The sequence below is a fragment of the Myodes glareolus genome, chromosome 1, assembly GCF_982192425.1.
Source record: "Myodes glareolus chromosome 1, mMyoGla1.1, whole genome shotgun sequence".
NCBI classification, from domain to species: Eukaryota; Metazoa; Chordata; class Mammalia; order Rodentia; family Cricetidae; genus Myodes; species Myodes glareolus.
Genome location: NC_142026.1, coordinates 7,865,820 through 7,881,890, shown reverse-complemented (window position 1 = coordinate 7,881,890; position 16,071 = coordinate 7,865,820). Strand labels below are relative to the sequence as shown.

The following is a 16,071-nucleotide window of genomic DNA, read 5'->3' as shown; positions in this document are numbered from 1 at the left end:
AACTCATAAACTAACCGAGGTCCAAGAACAGGGCCCATCCATTTCTTACTAGCTGCGTGAACTCAGACTCACTACACAAACTTTCTGAACTTTAGCATCAACATCTGTCAAAAAAAGAAACGATTTCCACCAAAAAGATGTGCTGACTAAAGGAGAACGACACATGAATCTTAACACAGCGCCCAAAACTGAACTATTTTATTCTGTCTCTGAAGTTCATCTTCTGACTTGCATGATGCTTTACTAAATGATATCTGCCAATTCTGAGATCAAACAACTGGACCACACACAAATAGTAAGCATTGTTAACTAAAATAATAAAAAAGCTAAAGAATGTAATCTTTATACTGTTTTAGTAAATACAGAATCAATTATAAGCTGCTTCTGTTAGGGACTGTGTTAGAGTAATGAGACAAGTAACTAATAATTATAGCATTTGTATCTTCATTTATATAATTCTGAACAATATATAATTAGAATCTTAGTGTGTATTTGATTTGTGATTTTCTTTTCTACTTATGTCTCTGGGTTCACATATGCTGAATTAGTTGTAATTCATTTCTTTTTAAGTATGCAATATATACTAATTCTTCTCTTTGTTAAAAAGTAACTAAGAAAATTACTCATCAGAAGAATGTCAGTTAAAATGGGTATGGTGGTGCATGCCTTCAATCCCAGCACTTGTGATGCTGAGGCAGGTGAAAGAGCCAGACTGGACCAGAGAGTGAGTTCCAGGACAGCCAGGGCTACACAGAGAAACCCTGCCTCAGTCTCAAAATCCAAAAAGAAAAAAACAAAAAAAGAAAAAGAAAAAGAAAGAAAAAGAAAAAGCAATTAAAACTCTTAAGATTGCTGACAATTAGAAATCATCTGTAAGAAGATAATTCTCCTAAAGTAAATAAGTGATAAACCTTGAATCTATTCCAGTGTAAACATAAACACGTCAAATACTCAAAAAAAAAACAAAAAAAAAACACTAACTGAATTTGGAAACAGACCTAGATCTTAGGTGCACTCTGCTTTCTCTAAGAGGACTACATCAGGAATTATTAATGTCATGACTCTGTTGCCTCATCACCAACTACTGCAAGGATCACGCACCTGCCACATATTCTGTTCTTGATTTAATAGTAGAAAAGCATAAAAACTCTCCTCTCATGCACTTATTTCAATGCTAATATAATCACCATCCATAAACATCTATGATCCTTCTATATATGAACTGGAAAAAATAATAAATTGGCAGATAATAAGAAAAATAAATTCTAATAAAAAATACAAGTCACAGGACTAAGCATTTCTCATTTAAATCAAATTATATTCAAGTGACAGTACCTTTGCCAGGCTAAATCATCCTCTAAAAATATGTTACGACTAGCTTTTCTACTCCCAACAGGTGTCCGAGGTTCGCTTGGATCAAGTATAGACACAGAGCAAGTTGAATCTGAAAGAGCATTCAAGTCTTCCCCAATGGAATTACTGTCTGTGGAATGAGCATAACTTAAGGCTATTTTTCTGCAGTATGTGCACGCTCGGAGGTCTCCTAGGAGGAAAAATAATAAGGAAAGGTTTCAGTAATATATTAGTTAATAAAATATTTTAAATCTTTGTGTTAATAGGTACTTTAATAAAAGGAAGTGTCTCCAAGTAAAGACTATCAAAAAGACATTCCAAATATGTAGAATACTTGGTTGGGTCTGTTGTACATGCTACATTTATTATTATGATAAATTCAACAAGCTTCTCAATTACTTCAAGTATCTGTAACAGTTAAGAAAATTTGACCCAATAATAATAGAAAATCATGGCTGTAAGAATATTTTTTTCATAACTGTATTCATGCAATGAGGGATCTATCAGAGGTAGTACTTTCAATGAGAACAGATCTTAATATAGTAAATAACAACAGAAACAACTTATTGTCCCTAGATAGTAAGTAGGGATGAAATAATGCTCTCAGACCCAGAGAGATAATTATCATATGCACTCACTCATAAGTGGTTTTTAAACATAGAACAAAGAAAACAAGCCTACAAATCACAATCCCAGAGAACCTAGACAACAATGTGGACACTAAGAGAGACTTACATAGATCTAATCTCCATGGGGAGTAGAAAAAGACAAGATCTCCTGAGTAAATTGGGAGTATGGGGATTATGGGAGAGGGTTGGAGGGGAGGAGAGAGGCAAGAAGGGGAGCAGAGCAAAACATGTAGTTCAATAAAATCAATAAAAAATTTAAAAAAACTACAACCTGATCTATTCAGATGTGTGTAGGGCTGACTGCATGGGACTGGATAACCTCTCAGGGGCCTGTCCCTGGAGAAGACAGACTGCGCTTCTCTCAGCAGACACGTAGCTCTTCTTCTAGGAATAGGGTCTTGTAGATTTCCTCCATCTACTAGCACAGCTTTTAAAACTAATAGGAAATAGTCTTACACACAATATGACACATAGGATCCAAACTAAAAGAAAAGCCCTAGTGAAGAAGAAATGGAATGTTCTAGCTAAGAGTGTGGCTTAGTGACAGAGTGCTTGCCCAGAATGCATGAGGCCGAGTTCAACCTGGAATGGTGTTCCATTCCAGGAATCATTCCTAGAAGCACAAACAACATTCCGTAATACTTTTAACCATTTTGTTGGACACAGCCCTGTCCCAAAATAAGTTTCATTTCTACTCATTTTTATAAAACACTGTTTGATGTGTCTCCATAACAATCTGGTGTACTAAGAGGCAAAATATACCAAGTACCATATGGCATTTCAGTTAACAACCGACCACATCATACAGCAGTGGTTTTGTGAGATTGTGGGGCTGAAAACATCTTACTGCCTGGTCCAACAGACATCATAATAGTTTAGGGTGGCATATTATTCACATTACTGATCTGTAAGTCATGAAACTGTAAAACACATGATCTAAATAACACTTGATGATAAACAACTAGCCAGGAGGTGGGGGCGCACACCTTTAATCCCAGCAGGCAAGCAAGAGGCAGAAGGATCTCAGTGAGTCCAAGGACAGCCTGGTCTACAAAATGAGTTCCAGGACAGTCAGAGAAACCCCGTCTCAAAAAAAAAAAAAAAAAAAAAAACAAAGAGAGAAACAACTATGTCACTGGTTTCTATCTTTACTTTATTGTTATCATTTTTCTTCTACTCACCAAAATAAGAGTTTACTGTTTTGAGGGGCCATGTTGGTATTGGGAAGACGATACATGCACAGGGAAGTTGTGCATAGCGGCACATACCTGGTATGTGGAGTAGGAAGAGAAGGCCTTCTGGTAGGCAAAGACAGAGGATAAGGCTTTCAGAACCATCCTGAGTCATATGGTACTGTGACTCAAAAAACCAGAAGGAAGGGCACGTCTAGTGGACACTCTTCAATGACCACAATGCATTTGTGGTCGGTCTTGGCTCTGTTCTTTTTCTTTTTTCTTTTTCGGTTTTTCGAGACACGGTTTCTCTTTCTAACAGCTCTAGCTGTCCTGGAACTTGCTCTTGTAGACCAGGCTCTAGTAGACCTGCCTCTACCTCCCGAGTGCTGGGATCAAAAGCATGCACCACCACCACAGGGCCTTGGCTCTGTTTCTTTTTTTTGTTTTGTTTTGTTTTTTGTTTTTTTTTTAAATAATGTTTTTTAAACATTTATTTATTATGTATACAATATTCTGTCTGCATGTATGCCTGAAGGCCAGAAGAGGGCACCAGACCTCATTACAGATGGTTGTGAGCCACCATGTGGTTGCTGGGAATTGAACTCAGAACCTTAGGAAGAGCAGGCAATGATCTTAACCTCTGAGCCATCTCTCCAGCCCTTGGCTCTGTTTCTTGACTTGATAGTTTTTGTTCTAACAATGAGATCATTCCCTGCCATTACAGAAGTTATAGTTCACTGGAGGCAACTTACTAACTTACTATCTAGCTATTCCTAAGTATACTCTATGATGTTCAAACAAACAAAAATTTCCAAGAATACATTTCTCAGAACTTAGCCTACCACTAAGTAGCAAGACAAACAGCTGTTCACTAAATAGCATGGCATTTAACAATTATACCTTAATTATATTTTATCATTAATATTAAAAATCTGAAGTAATACAAAATATTTCCAAAAGTTCAATATATATTTACCATAAATTACTACCAAGTATACTACTTTTATTGTCTCATTTTAAGATAACTATTATATAATTCTGTTTAATTAAATTATATATGTATATTAATCAAAATAAAATGTTACTAGTTTACTAATTTCTAACATTATAATTTAGCAGATGAAATTTATCTAAAACTCAGTGAAGACAAATATATCCATTTTAATCAGGACTCAGTAAACAATAACAAAATAAAGTGTTCTTTGGTGTAGGATAAATAAAAGTGCTCTGATAATCACTACTGCTGTCCCAGACTTAACTATATTAAGGAAGCAAAATTATTCCCTGCAGAAAGCCCTTCAATTTTTACCACAGCAAAGACTAGGTTAGACTATAAACAATAAACTCCCTTAACCAGTCAACTACTAAAATTACAGAGCCAAGCCTGACCACAAAAGCTTTCATTCCATGAAGAATGTTTGTTCATCAGCAAAGGACTACTGGACATGCCTAGAATTGTTGGAAGGCTTTAGATTGACAAGACATGTCCTTGCCTGCAGAATCTATAGCTCACTGGAGACAACTGAACATATGCAATTTAAAAACTTTTGATAAATGCAGATGTTACTGCTATCACCACCAATAACAGCAGCTTAATTCTCACTGATTCTCTATAAAACTCATTGATTTTCCTTCTATTTTTTGAGACAATGTCTCATTGCATAGACAAAGCTGGTTTCAAACTCAGAGAGATTCACCAATCTCTGCCTCTTGAGTGTTGGGCTTAAATGCATGTGCCAAAACACCAGGCCAATTCATTGATTTTTCTATCTATCAATATTCCAGGTATTTTACATTTCTTTCTGGGTCTTCGCAAGTAATTGTGTCCAATATACATTTTTCACTTGCAAGGGCTAATCTTTAGGTTCAATTTGACTACACAAACTTTTGTTCCAACACTAATGTTGAAGCTCATTTGGTTTTGTTGTTTTTCCAGTGTTATTAACATGTAAGGCTGACTTTCCTCTGACAGCAGTTAACTACCCACAGCACGACTCTCATTCGAATCAACTGAGGCCCCAAGTACGAAGAGTTTCCAAAAGCCAAAGGAGCTCTGCCTCAGCACAAAAACTGGAATCCTAGTTTCCAGTCTCCTGACTAAGCCTTCAACTTGGACTCACGGCCGCACACACATTTGAGCGAGTCCTTGACTACAGGTAACTGTCTGCCCACCCACTAGTTCCACTCTCTGGAGAAACTTGACTCTACTGACTCAGTACAAGAACGGTTTTATAGACACAGTATCTTAGGGATAAATTTTCTGAACTGGCTTCTAAAGTTTCTGAAATTGGTTCTCTAATTAGATTCAATTTAAAAGAATTAATAAAAAGGCTGGAGAAAAGGTTCAGTGGTTGACAGCACTTTGGTGCTCTTGAGGAAGACCCAGGTTCAATTCCCAACACCATCCATAACTCCAGTTCCAAGAGATCTAATGCCCTGTTCTGACTTCTATGAACACTACGCATATCCATAGCACACATATATCATACTTGCTGGCAAAACACTAATGCACATAAAATAATTTTAAAAAATTTTAAAAAAACTAAATAAAAATAAAAATATTAGTGAGTATTTCCAATAGTAAAAAGAACACTGAGAAAGTGGTAGGGAAATAAAGACTTGCAAGAGTAACTCTAGATCTTCTTAATTGAATACGGACAGTGCTCAGGTTAATATTTAACAAACCTCCTGTTAAAACAACAAGTATGAGATTAGTTCATTACTCCTAAATATACAACACAAAGTAGAAAAAAGGGTGAGCTTAAGGACTCAAATTCCCAGCTCATGAACCTTACAAATTGGCTAGGAATGTAGCTACACACAAGGCCCTGGGCTCAACCTCCTGGGAATACCAATATAAAACAAATTTAAAAAAAAAAAAAAAAAAAAAACTACAGGAAGAAGTGCTTACTTTCTGTTGCCATATTGCTTGCTAAGATAAGATTGCCAAGAGTCTCAAACTTTAAGTAGGTGAATAAAAACTGTTAAAGTCTGGTGGTGGTGGTGCACGCCTTTAATCCCAGCACTCAGGAGGCAGGAGCAGGCAGATCTGTGTGAGTTCAGGTCAGCCTAATCTACATGAGCTAGTTCCAGGACAGTCACCAAAACTACACACAGAAACTGTGTTAAAGAACAGAGTTAAAGAGAAGAGAATTGCTTATGAAGACAGACATAAAAAATAAGGAAACTTGAGTTGGAGACACGGCTCAGTAGTTGAGCACGGACTGCTCTTCCAGACCAGGGTTCAATTCTCAGCACCCACATGGCTGTCAACTGGTCGGTGACTCCAGTTCCAAGGAGTCCAACACCCTCACACGGAGTTTGTTAAGTATTAACCTGAGCACTGACTGCATTCAATTAACAAACCTCCATCGAACTTTCTCCATTACTACAATTTCACTACATTCCCAATGAAATAATATGAATAAAATACAATTTGACAAAGTACACTTTGTCAACCTTTACTTTGTGAATAGAAACTCTATAGAAATATAAATTTACAATCTACTTATCTAATAATCTCTAATGCTGCTATAGGTTTTTACAATATCTCTACTTTTACTCTAGTTATTTATCTCATCTCTTTTACTATTCAAATATAAAGTTCTTAAAATCAAAGTGTATCTCTTTTTCTCATTATAATACCCTGCTACCATAAATATAAAGCCCAAAATTTAAAAAATGGCTTAATATTGGCCTTCTATTTAACTATTTCATAATTTGACTTTTAAATACAATACTGTTAAGGAAATACACTTACCTGTGTAGCCCATAAACTTTCCAGGGATTTCTTGATTACAACAACGACTGCAGAAAATCTGCCCACACAACCTGCAATGGTGTCTGCGCCGAAAGGTCGTGAATTTTTCGCTGCAATCATAGCACTCTTTACACTGGCTATCTGGCATCCAGTACTGCTTCAGGTCACTGTCCTACAAACACAAAAATGTGTGACGGCTTCTTCAAAGTATGAGTATTAAGTTGTAATGACAAATGAAATCTTAGAAGGTATCTTTTGACAAGCTAGTTCTTAAGATAAAATGCAAAAAGGTTAAAATAGCCAACATAATCTTAAAGAAGAAAAATTGAAGTACTTACCTCACCCACTATTAGAACTCATTCTAAAGCTACAATAACTTAGACAGAGCATCAGTACAAAATCATAAAAAAATGGAACTTTAGTACAGGAAAGAGTGGCATGCCAACACAGCGTATGAACTTCTGATGAGCTAATGCAGTCACTGAAGGAAAGGCTTTCTAAAAACAATGTACTGGATCCAACTAGATATCTATAGGGACAAAAGGAAACCTGAACCCTATTTATGAACAAAAATAATAAAGCTTGTTGACAAAGCCACATGTGAGAATATGTACTAACATTGACCTGAAAAGCAACACCGAAACAAAACATAAGAAGGGCAAATAAGAAAAAAAAAAATAAAAATTTATGTGTAAAACTCTGGTATTCAGAATCAGAAGAAATAATAAACTTTCATTTAAGTGATCTGATGCCACTGCCAGCGGGTATGGCATGATCTCCATGAGCTCAGTGAATTCTCCCAAGCACCGTAGTACCTGGCTCTTCCCTTCCATGATCTCCTTGAGGCGCTTCAACACTGTGCTGAGGCTTCGGAGCTGAACAGCTGTACGTGGGTCATGACCTCCAAAGGCTGGTTCTACTTTCCTTCTGGAGTCTGAGTCAGATTTAAAATAAAACACTTAATTGTTTTATAGTTTCTAGGAATAATATTAAACATTATACGCGTGTAATATAATACAATCATATTCTATTGTTAGCATACATGTGTTGTCTCAGCCATTAACATTTGATTAGAATTAAAACTGATCTTTATCAGGAGTAATAAGATGTTTCAAGTATGTCTTATGACACATAAACCACGACTTTAATGTAGTTAAGTACTGAGAACTACCTTAAATGATGGATGGTTTCGAGGGTGGAAATGGAGTCATCACTCACAAGCCCAGAATTTATTAATGATTTATTGCACATTTTTTTCCCAACCAAATAAATAACAAACACCTGGGAAACACTGAACAGAAAAAAAAGTAATCCCAGAGAATTATTTTAACTTGGTCTAAAAGCCAAATAAATAAGCAATGGGACCAAACTGTTCTGTTCCATAGCCGATCATCAGAAAGAAATTTTATCGACCAGCTTTCCAAAGATCCCAGCAGGCTTTATAGGACATCCAGGATGATAAAATATGACCAGTGTCCAAGCAGATTAAAACTGCCAAAGGCTTCGACCCTACTTCCCCCAGCCCACACCGATATCCGCCACCTCTTCAACCTTGCAATTACACGCTGCAAGGGATCACTTACATTTGAAATAATATGAAACCAAACCTACTGATAATAAAACAAGTCCAAATTCTGGCTTTGAATCCAGAACAAAGTATGACTACCATAGCTGCCACCTATTCCTTTTTTATTTACACAAAAATCACAAGTGAAATTTCTATCTATACCTGGATACCTGGCTATAGAAATTTCAAACTCTCAGGGGAAAATGAAGGTGGCTTGATTAAAAAAAAAAAAAAAAAAAAAAAAGATGAGCATTCTTGTTAGCTTAAGCACAGTAATCTAACAACCTGTGGAGTCCCCCCAACTTACATAATTCCTCCCTCCTCCCTATCTCAGTTTTACTTCCTAAGGTTTCCGTAACCCTTGGTCATATAGTCTGAAAATATTAGTATCTGTCCTAGCTCAAGAGAAACAGATCACATTCACACAATTTTACTATAGTTACCACTGTGCTGGTTAGCATTACTATTATTAATCTCTTGGTCTAATTTATAAATTAAACTTTATCATAGGTTTCACTGCATAGTGGAAAGAAAAGTATCACTATTTTCCACTGGGAAAGAATGAGCAGGGAGATCTGCTTGGCCTCAGTGGAAGAAAGGAGACCCTTGCCCTCAGACAAGCACCATTAGCTACTGCATCTGTAAAATGGATTCCAGAAAATCAAGTAACTTCCCTAAGATAGGAGAAGTACCAAACTGTAGAGTTAGACATGTAGTGGGGGGGGGGGGGGGGGGATGGATGTGACTAAGCAGTCCCAAGCTTCTGAGATCTAAGACCTCCAAGGGAAAATCTAAGACGCAAGTAGACTTGTTGGACAGTAAGGAACGTGGGAACCACGGTGAAGATCATCCAAGCTCTGCCTATGGACAAACAGTTCAGATTTATCCTAACAACAAAGGCAAATTTTGGCAAGCTACAACTCTGCAACCCCTACAAGACTACAAGGATCCGAGTCCAATTCCTCAATTTCACAAGTGAAGAAACCCAGAGACTACCCTTTGGCCCATTCTTCCTCCCTCTGCAGCAAAGAATAGCTTGGTATTATATGAAAAACTAAATGTGAGTTGTTTAGCAAGGAGAAGGAAATAAACAAAAGCTTTCGGACAGTAACGTTTAATTCAGCATAGAATCTGAGCAGAAGAGCATCCTCAAATACAGCGCAGTGTTGCCAAGGGCCAGGTTTTGTGGCTGTAACTTGTTTTTGCTTCTTCCCCTAAGATAGTCTCACTGTGGAGTCTACATTGGTCTAGAATCTCCTAATATTTCCTGGCTGGCTTTGAACTTGCAATCCTCCTGCCTTATCCTCCAAAGTCACGGGTCAGGTTTAAGGGAATTGTAACAAGGTTAAGGTTAAACTTGGGTGATCTAGAATGAAAAGAAAGTCCTCTGCCCCTCTCCCAACTCTTCATTTCAAAATGATATAAGTTGGGCAGAGGTGGTTGCCCTGGAAAACCTGTGGGCGTGACACAGTCCGCTCTGTCCTAACCTTCAGCAGAAGCTCCTCGTCTACTTCTGCTTCCCCCACCATCCAGTCTCAACAGGCAATAAAACATTCTGCCAACCACCATTACACAAGCAGTGTTCACGCAAGCATTTCATGGAAGTCGGTGGCCAGACAGGACAGGCACGGGGTTTAGGGACACTTGGTTCTCCTCTCTATGGAACTGCTGCCACTGCCCTTCTTCTATCACCAAGCTAGACAATCTAACAGAAATAAAATATAAACCACCCGAGTCCTCAACTGAAGCATAGATTGCCAGCCCACACCCATCAGAAGAGCAGAAAAATGATGAGGTGACTACATGGTAAACAAGCAGGCAAGATGGAAAACAAGCAAGCAAGAGAAGCAGTGTATTCAGCCACACAGACAGTGTGAACCCCAACAACGACAGCCTAAGAACAATCCAACTGACAGCCCACGAATGGAGTTTGACAGTGTTCGGCAGCCAGTGGCATGCACATCACACTTCATTAGCATCCCAAGAATAGGTGCAGAATCCATCTGTAAAGTTGGAACTAACCTGTGTTCTCCTGGGGATGTGGCAAAGTGTTCTCTGCTGAAATCCAAGCAAGCAATTAATCAAAATTCAGTCAAGACAATCAGTGCTTGCACAATCAAAGTTTAATGACATGATGAAGAGAGTTTCGGGAATTGAAAAATTCTTTTATTACTAGAGTTTTACTTATTCTAAAGAGTACTTAACTATTCCCAGAAACAGGAAAACTGTTAATACCTGACCTAGAAACACATGATGGAGACTCACACACGAAGAGGGTAAGACGCTGCTTTACCTAGCACTGAAGAGCGCCGCTGGAGCTCCTCGCTGAGCTGCTTTTTATAAGGTCCAGGCGACTTCACAGACTGTGTCCTCGAAGGGATCTGAGGGCTGGACCAACCTGCACTTGGAGACGGCTGCTCTCCTTGGCCCCCTTCTCCTCTCTCTGTGACAAAGGAAACTTGGTATTACATGAAAAGCTAAGGTTCAGAATTCAACAAGAAGGTGCATTCATGTATTAAATTCATGACTGAGTGTGTGCTGCTCTTGCTAAGGACCCTTGCTCAGTTTAGAAGCTCCTAACCACCTGTAACTATGGTCCTCTTTTCACCACCTCCGTAGGCGATCACACGTGTACACAAGTCTATACATAAAAATAAAACTATTTTTCTTAATTTTTAAATATTTTAAAGAAAAGGTCAAAAACTGCTGTTCTAACACATTTTAAACAAGAAAGACAAATGAATCAGGATGGTAGCTCATGCCTGTAATCCTGGTTCTCAGGAGACTAATATAGGAAGATAGCCTCTTGATCAAGGCTAGTCAGAGATACACAGTGAGTTTCAGACTAGCATGGACTAAACACTGGACTCTTGTCTCAAAACAAATAAACAAACAAACAAAAAATCAAAGGCAAACTGCGGGCAAGATATGGCTGATTTTTTTTTTTAATTCTCCCTGTTCCTGGTTAAAAAACAAATAATATACTATTCAAGAACTCATTTTTAAATTATTTGTTCATTTGATATTACTTAAACCTAATTCCAATAAGTGTTAAATCTCAACAGGCCTGGTGGCAGCTTCTAATTTTTTAAATGTATAAACCATGCACTGCTGTTTAACTTTATTGCTTTAATTAAAAATCTTTGTTATTAACACCTCCCTCACAAGAAGTTTCATTCTGTAAACTTATTAAGTTGAAGCACATTAACAGAAAAAAATATGGAAAACTGCTTTCTCTTTAAAAAGGACCTCCTTAACCATTTTAAACTCAATTCATACAAATAATTAATCAGATTACAATGAAACGCTACCTTTCCCTTCTAAAGACTTAGTGTCCTGTGATTAAAGCCACCACCTTGTTAATATTTCACTGCCTTGCAACAGCACAGCACTGAATGCAGAGAACCAAAACTGCATTTTCTGATATTTAGAAATAAGTCTTACCTTTGTTAAAACGAAAAAGATTTACAAAAGAACTGTATGCTGACTTGAAGGGGGGCTCATCCTGGTCAGGAGTCAAGGGTTTGAAATGAGTGAGGTGAGACGGACTAGTGGGCGAGCGAGGCAGATCATTAGCAGACTCCAGTGTCGGGGAACTCTTGTCATCTGTGGCCATTGCATGAGTCTACAAAGAAAGTGGGGAAAGACTGAAAGAGGTTCCTTAGAAGCCATCCGAAGAACAGGCGAATATCCACACAGCCCAACTGTGTGATAATTCATACCAATAAACACCAAAGAGTAATGAAATCTATTTTCACATATTCAAATTCAGGATTAGAAAACACTATTTGGGCTGGAGAGATGGCTGGCTCAGAGGTTAAGAGCATGGGCTGCACTTCCAGAGGTCCTGAGTTAAAATCCCAACAATCACACAACCATCTATAAGAAATCTGGTGCCCTCTTTTGGCAATAGGCATACATGCAGGCAGAACATTAGCCTGCTAATTTAAATTTAAAATATTACCATTCTAAGTTTTTGTTGTTTTGTTTTTTTTTTTTTTTTTTGAGACAGGGTTTCTCTGTAGCTTTGGAGACCATTCTAATTATTTTTATAATTAAAGTTAATTTAAAATTTGCAGGTAAGGCATAAATGTGAGCAGACGAAAAATTAAAGGATTGGGAGGGACAATACTTAATAGCCTTTTAAAGTTACAGGGGAAGCTGACTTTACACAACACAAGCTTTTCTGCCTTATTCCACTAATGCATCTCAAGAACAATCAGCCCCCTTGGACACATCTACCCAATTTGAGCAGTTAGCTTTTGGCAGTACCTGTGACAAGTTTTCAAATCAAAAAGCTTCTTCCCTCTCAGGCACATAAACTTGGATTTCTACGACCCCACCCCCCCAAGTCTAAACTCGTAAGATATTAAGGTAATGACCTTCTTAAAAGTATATAACCAAAAAACAGAACTGGTGAAAGCAGTTAAGTCTAATCACCAACCAGAGGGCACAGAAGAGCCCTGGGGCTTTTTCCCTCCTTTAGACTGAAAGTTAAGTATCCTTGGCTGTGCCAATCATCAGGATGCTACATCGTGTAATCTACACTGCACAGAAATGGACATTACACACTTCAAAAAGGGTCTGCTCCTTCAAAATCATTATCAGCTCATTTTATTTTATCAATACTCCTGGAAGTCACACAAGCAAGTCTTATTTCTATGTTTAATAGCTGTGGCAATTAAAGTACACCAAATGTAAAACAATTTTCTTTGGGTGGATCAGAGACAGTAACTTACTTGTGACTATATTCCAAGTACTGTCACAAAATTCTCAACTGTCTGCTAATGATCAAAATTATTTTTGCAGCTCTTCACAGACTTCCAATTCTAGCTGCATTTGCTTAATACTGAAGATTTCCCCAGATTAGTAATGTCACTGGTAATAAAGCAGAAATAAAACCACTGGCTTTGATGGGATTTTGGCAACAAGTGCTTACTGGAAGGGATGGGGGAGAAAGGAGCAGAGAAAGGCAATGGAGTAGGGGAATAAAGGGAAGGGAAAAGAGGAAAGCCGGGGAAGGAGAACCTCTAGTGTCACGCTCCACTGGGAGACAATGCAAAACACTGTCTAGTTGGGTACTGTTGTTATGATAAACCAATAACCAAAGTAACCAGGGGAGGAAAGGTTCCACATCATTGTTCACTGTCAAAGGTGGTCGGATAGAGGCAGGAACCAAGGCAGAGGCCACAGGGGAGAACTGTTTATTGGTGTGCTCACCATGGCTTGCTCAGGCTGCTCTCTTGTAGAACTCAGGACCACCAGCTCAGGGATGGCACCACCCACACTGGTGCCTACCCCATCAATCACTCAGAAAATGCCCTCAAGGCTTGCCTAAGGCCCATCTTCTGGAAGTATTTTCTTAATAGAGGCTCCCTCCTCTCTGAAGACTCTAGCTTATGTCAAGTTGACATTAAACTATCGTGATAATTGATGCTCCCGCATAAACGGTTAAGATGATGACTGGTCAAGTAAAAATTCAAGTTTTTGTTCTGTTTTGTCTTGCAGACCACCAGAGAGAAGGATATAATGGCAATAAACCCCCTCAGTTTCTAAACACAACCTATTCCAATTCCACAAAAGTACCAACAAAAGCACAGTGACCAATATGCGTAAGGAGTCTTTGAATTACTTTTAAAGGTCATCCATAGCCAGAACGTTCATTAAGCTTTGAAAATATGAAGGTAAAAATTAGCATGAAAGTGCACAGCAAGTGCTGTCTCTACAACATAAATACAATCACACAGAATTAATCTCAGTAATTACATGCCACCAGCATCCAAAAAAAATACAACTCTGATTTTTAGCAGCATAATAACTATTTATGCTGTAAAGCATGGCTCTTTCTGCATACATAATTAGAAATATTAACCTACTTATCCAACAACTTCTGCAATGTCAAAAACTGTCTCTTTTTATTCCAAGGAGAGAATGATATATGCAGACTTGCTACACAGTATCTTGGTGAAGCAAACCAGAAAACTAATCCGTTATTAAAGTGTAGAAAATAACTTGATTCATCAGCCCATATGAAAACTTTAGTTGAAAATCCAAGTGTCACCCTAGTCGTTTTCTAGGGTCAGTTGTCTTAAGTACAGCTCTCAAACGTTATCTATCAAGGCAGGGCAGCTCAATACAAGCAATGTTCACTTCCACAGAGAAAGGGTTTTTGGGCCGAGCAGTGGTGGCAGAGGCCTTTAACCTCAGCACTGGGGAAGCAGAGGCAGGCAGATCTCTGTGAATTCGAGGCCAGCCTGGTCTACAGAGCGAGTTCTACGGAAGGTTCCAAAGCTACAGGGAAAACCTGTCTTGGAAAAAAAAAGGGGGGGTGTTTATTTTTGACCTGAGCACAACAGAAACACTAAATAAATCCCAAAAAATGGGGGAGGAACTCAGAAAATTAGTCTTGCTCTCAAAAAAAAAAAAAAGGCCTGACCTTTGTCTTTGTCACAAGCCTGAACCTAAGAGAAAGAAAAAAACTAAGAATCCCTCCCTCCGTCTTTATTGGGGGGGGGGGCGTGAGAAGAAAAGTGGGGATACTGGAAAGGACTCAAATAAATGGGAAACAAGATGGTGTGAATTAATATGCGCCTACCTCTACTGTCAATATACCAACACTGGGCGCACCGAATGATCAACCTTTATCATTTAACACATAACACACAAGATACACAGCAGTGACCTGTTTTGTACGGAATCTGCACCTTCCCTGAATGTCTTAAGAACTTAAATAGGGCAGAAGACCCTAAATTCCTAAATGCATCCATCAAGTTTGATTTTCATCCTTTCTTGGGAAAGGGAGGTTGACTGTTGGGAAATCAAGTCTCTTCCTCAAAAAAGGCAAAGTTGAAGTGAAAAGGCCTCAAAAGTCAGCGTTTAATCTGTTGAACACACGCCAAGTTTGGAATGGTTTCTGTGGGTCAGAACTTTCTTTTCCAGCCTAGAGCTGCACCTCTGAGACTGAGTTCACAGGCTCAGGAAGGGAAGGCGGTCCCCCTCCGAAATAAGTTCGTGCATCAGGGAAACAAAAGGGCAAGAGAACTTTCAGAGTGTCAAGAAAGCCTCTGCAGGAGGTGCCCAGCCAGCTCCCGTCCTGTCCCACCACACAGAGCCAGCAGGTATTCAGGAGCCAGTTGGTCCCCGTCGGGTCTTCCGCGCTCCCCTGGCCGAGCCTTGGCCGCAGAGCCTCGGGCCCTCGCCATCCCTCCCGCCGCGCTCGGCGATCCACGCCGGCCTTGTTCCCACTGCGGGCCCCGCCGGCCCACGCCGCGACGCCTTCCTTACCTTCGCCTCCAGCCCCGGCCCCGCCGGCCTCCCGCCACCCCGGCCTCCTCTTCACCCTGCTCCGCCCGAAGCCGCCGCCAAGAGCAACCCCGGCTTTCCCAGGCGGCCGGCGGTGGCTCCTCTCGAGAAGTCAAGAGGTTTACGCGGTAGCTGCGGCTTCTCGCTTCCGCCCACCGCCTCAAGGCTCCGCCCAATCTCCGTCCCAGCCAATCACAACCTTTTATGCGTGCCGACTCCGCCCACTCCTCCCCGCCCTCCGGACCTTCCGATCAGATGTCCAGACAGAAGGAATCGAAGACAGAG

At 39.4% G+C, this 16,071-nt stretch overlaps 1 protein-coding gene across 7 annotated transcripts in view; it reads right to left on the bottom strand.

The window, feature by feature from the left end:
- Pikfyve (phosphoinositide kinase, FYVE-type zinc finger containing) overlaps positions 1-15,922 on the bottom strand; it is an 85,106-nt gene extending 69,184 nt beyond the window's left edge. For 2 of the 7 annotated variants that reach the window (XM_085698897.2, XM_085698925.2), the window contains exons 1-7: positions 15,769-15,921; positions 11,929-12,109; positions 10,778-10,927; positions 10,507-10,542; positions 7,733-7,851; positions 6,918-7,089; positions 1,336-1,543 (exon numbers count right to left, since the gene is read on the bottom strand). In XM_085698897.2, the coding sequence (XP_085555023.2) occupies positions 1,336-1,543; positions 6,918-7,089; positions 7,733-7,851; positions 10,507-10,542; positions 10,778-10,927; positions 11,929-12,100 (857 nt within the window). In that variant the 5' untranslated portion in view covers positions 12,101-12,109; positions 15,769-15,921. Of the gene's footprint in view, positions 1-1,335; positions 1,544-6,917; positions 7,090-7,732; positions 7,852-10,506; positions 10,543-10,777; positions 10,928-11,928; positions 12,110-13,223; positions 13,346-15,768 lie in introns of those variants that run through there. The other 5 variants (XM_085698907.2, XM_085698932.2, XM_085698920.2 and 2 more) reach the window with 4 other exon arrangements.
- Between the last annotated feature and the right edge of the window lie 149 nt (positions 15,923-16,071).